At 64.2% G+C, this 1,354-nt stretch overlaps 1 protein-coding gene across 3 annotated transcripts in view; it reads left to right on the top strand.

The window, feature by feature from the left end:
- Positions 1 to 372: 372 nt before the first annotated feature.
- Positions 373 to 1,354, top strand: part of PTPRU (protein tyrosine phosphatase receptor type U) — a 75,202-nt gene continuing 74,220 nt past the window's right edge. For all 3 annotated transcript variants that reach the window (XM_077775610.1, XM_077775609.1, XM_077775608.1), the window contains exon 1: positions 373 to 445. In XM_077775610.1, the coding sequence (XP_077631736.1) occupies positions 373 to 445 (73 nt within the window). The remainder of the gene's footprint in view (positions 446 to 1,354) is intronic.

Raw genomic sequence — 1,354 nt, 5'->3', positions numbered from 1 at the left:
AGGGGACAGAGAAACAGGGTGTCTTTGGGTCCTCGAGAGCACTGTTACAGAGTGTGGGCAGCGAGCGTGCTGGCTGGAGAATGTCGGTGCTGTGGGTGCAGAGGCGGGTGGTCCTCCACGTCCCAGACCTCCTAGAGGGGGCGCAGGCGTGGGGGAGGGGTGCGTCCGGGCCGCGGGAGACCTGACCGGCTGCGCGCGCGACTGCCAGCAGGGGGCGCCGCGAGACCGCGGAACCCGCGGAGGGGCCTGACGTCAGCGCCCCGCTTGTTTGGGCTCCCGCTCTGGACTCGGCGCCAGTCCCGCTCCGCGCCGCGCCGCTTCGCTCCGGCTCCGGCTCGCCTCGGGCTGGGCTCGGCTCGGGCACCGGCNACCATGGCCCGTGCCCAGGCTCTCGTCCTGGCGCTCACCTTCCAGCTCTGCGCGCCGGAGACCGAGACTCCGGCAGGTAAGCGCGCGTCGGTCCGACCAAGCTTGCCCCGCGGAGCCCCCGGGGCCCGTGGCGTAGCTCTCAAGAAAGTGTAAGTGTTGGTGACCGAACGTTCCGAGCCTGCTCCTTGTGGTTGTCTGAGTCTTGGATGTGCGATCGGGTGCTCAGGGTGTTGTGTGTCTGCGAATGTTGTGTGTCCGTGAGTTATGTGTGCATGAAAAGGTGCTGTGCGTGTTGTGCGTCTGCGAGTGTGTTGGGGGTGAATGTTGTGTGCATCGAGGCACTGGGTGTGCACTGAGTGTCTTGTGTGCCTGCCAGTGTGTAGTGCTTGTGCGGCCAAGTAGGTTGTGTGTGTGCATCTGAGTTTGGTGGTGTGGCCGGAGTTGTATCTGCGAATGTGTTGCATTTGTTTGCATTTTGTATGCCTGGGCAGGGAGTGCTGCCTCTTGTATGTCCGCGAATGTGTTGTGTGTGTTATGCGTGTGACCGAGAGTGCTCTGTGGATTCTGCCCGCGTGTGGATCAGGGAACGCGTGTGCGGTGTGTGTGCTTGTGAGGTCCGTGTACGTGTGTGAAGGCGTGGGAACGGGTCCGGAACGTGTGTGTCCGTGCGCTTGTGCGCGATGTGTACGTGTGGGAGTGTCTGGGGTTGGTGGTGTGCGCCGCCGGGGGTTGCGTGGGTCCGAGTGCATGCCAAGTGTGCCGGGAATGCGCGTGTAGGAGCGAGTCTGGAGCGGATGTGAGTGTGTGTGTCTGTGCGTGCTGGCTGCGTGTCCAGGAATGTTGCGAGTGTGGTGCGCGCCTGGGCGGTGGCCGAGTGTGTGCCCGGGGCCGGGGGCCGCTCGAGGGGGCGGTGTCAGGATGTGTGTGTGTGTGCGTGCGCGCGCGCATGTGTGTGTGTGTGTGTGTGTGTGTGTGTGTGTGTGTG

This window comes from Crocuta crocuta, unplaced genomic scaffold (assembly GCF_008692635.1).
Source record: "Crocuta crocuta isolate KB4526 unplaced genomic scaffold, BGI_CrCroc_1.0 scaffold127, whole genome shotgun sequence".
NCBI lineage: Eukaryota > Metazoa > Chordata > Mammalia > Carnivora > Hyaenidae > Crocuta > Crocuta crocuta.
Note: the sequence above shows the minus strand (reverse complement) of the source record. Positions and strands in the feature narration are given on the sequence as shown.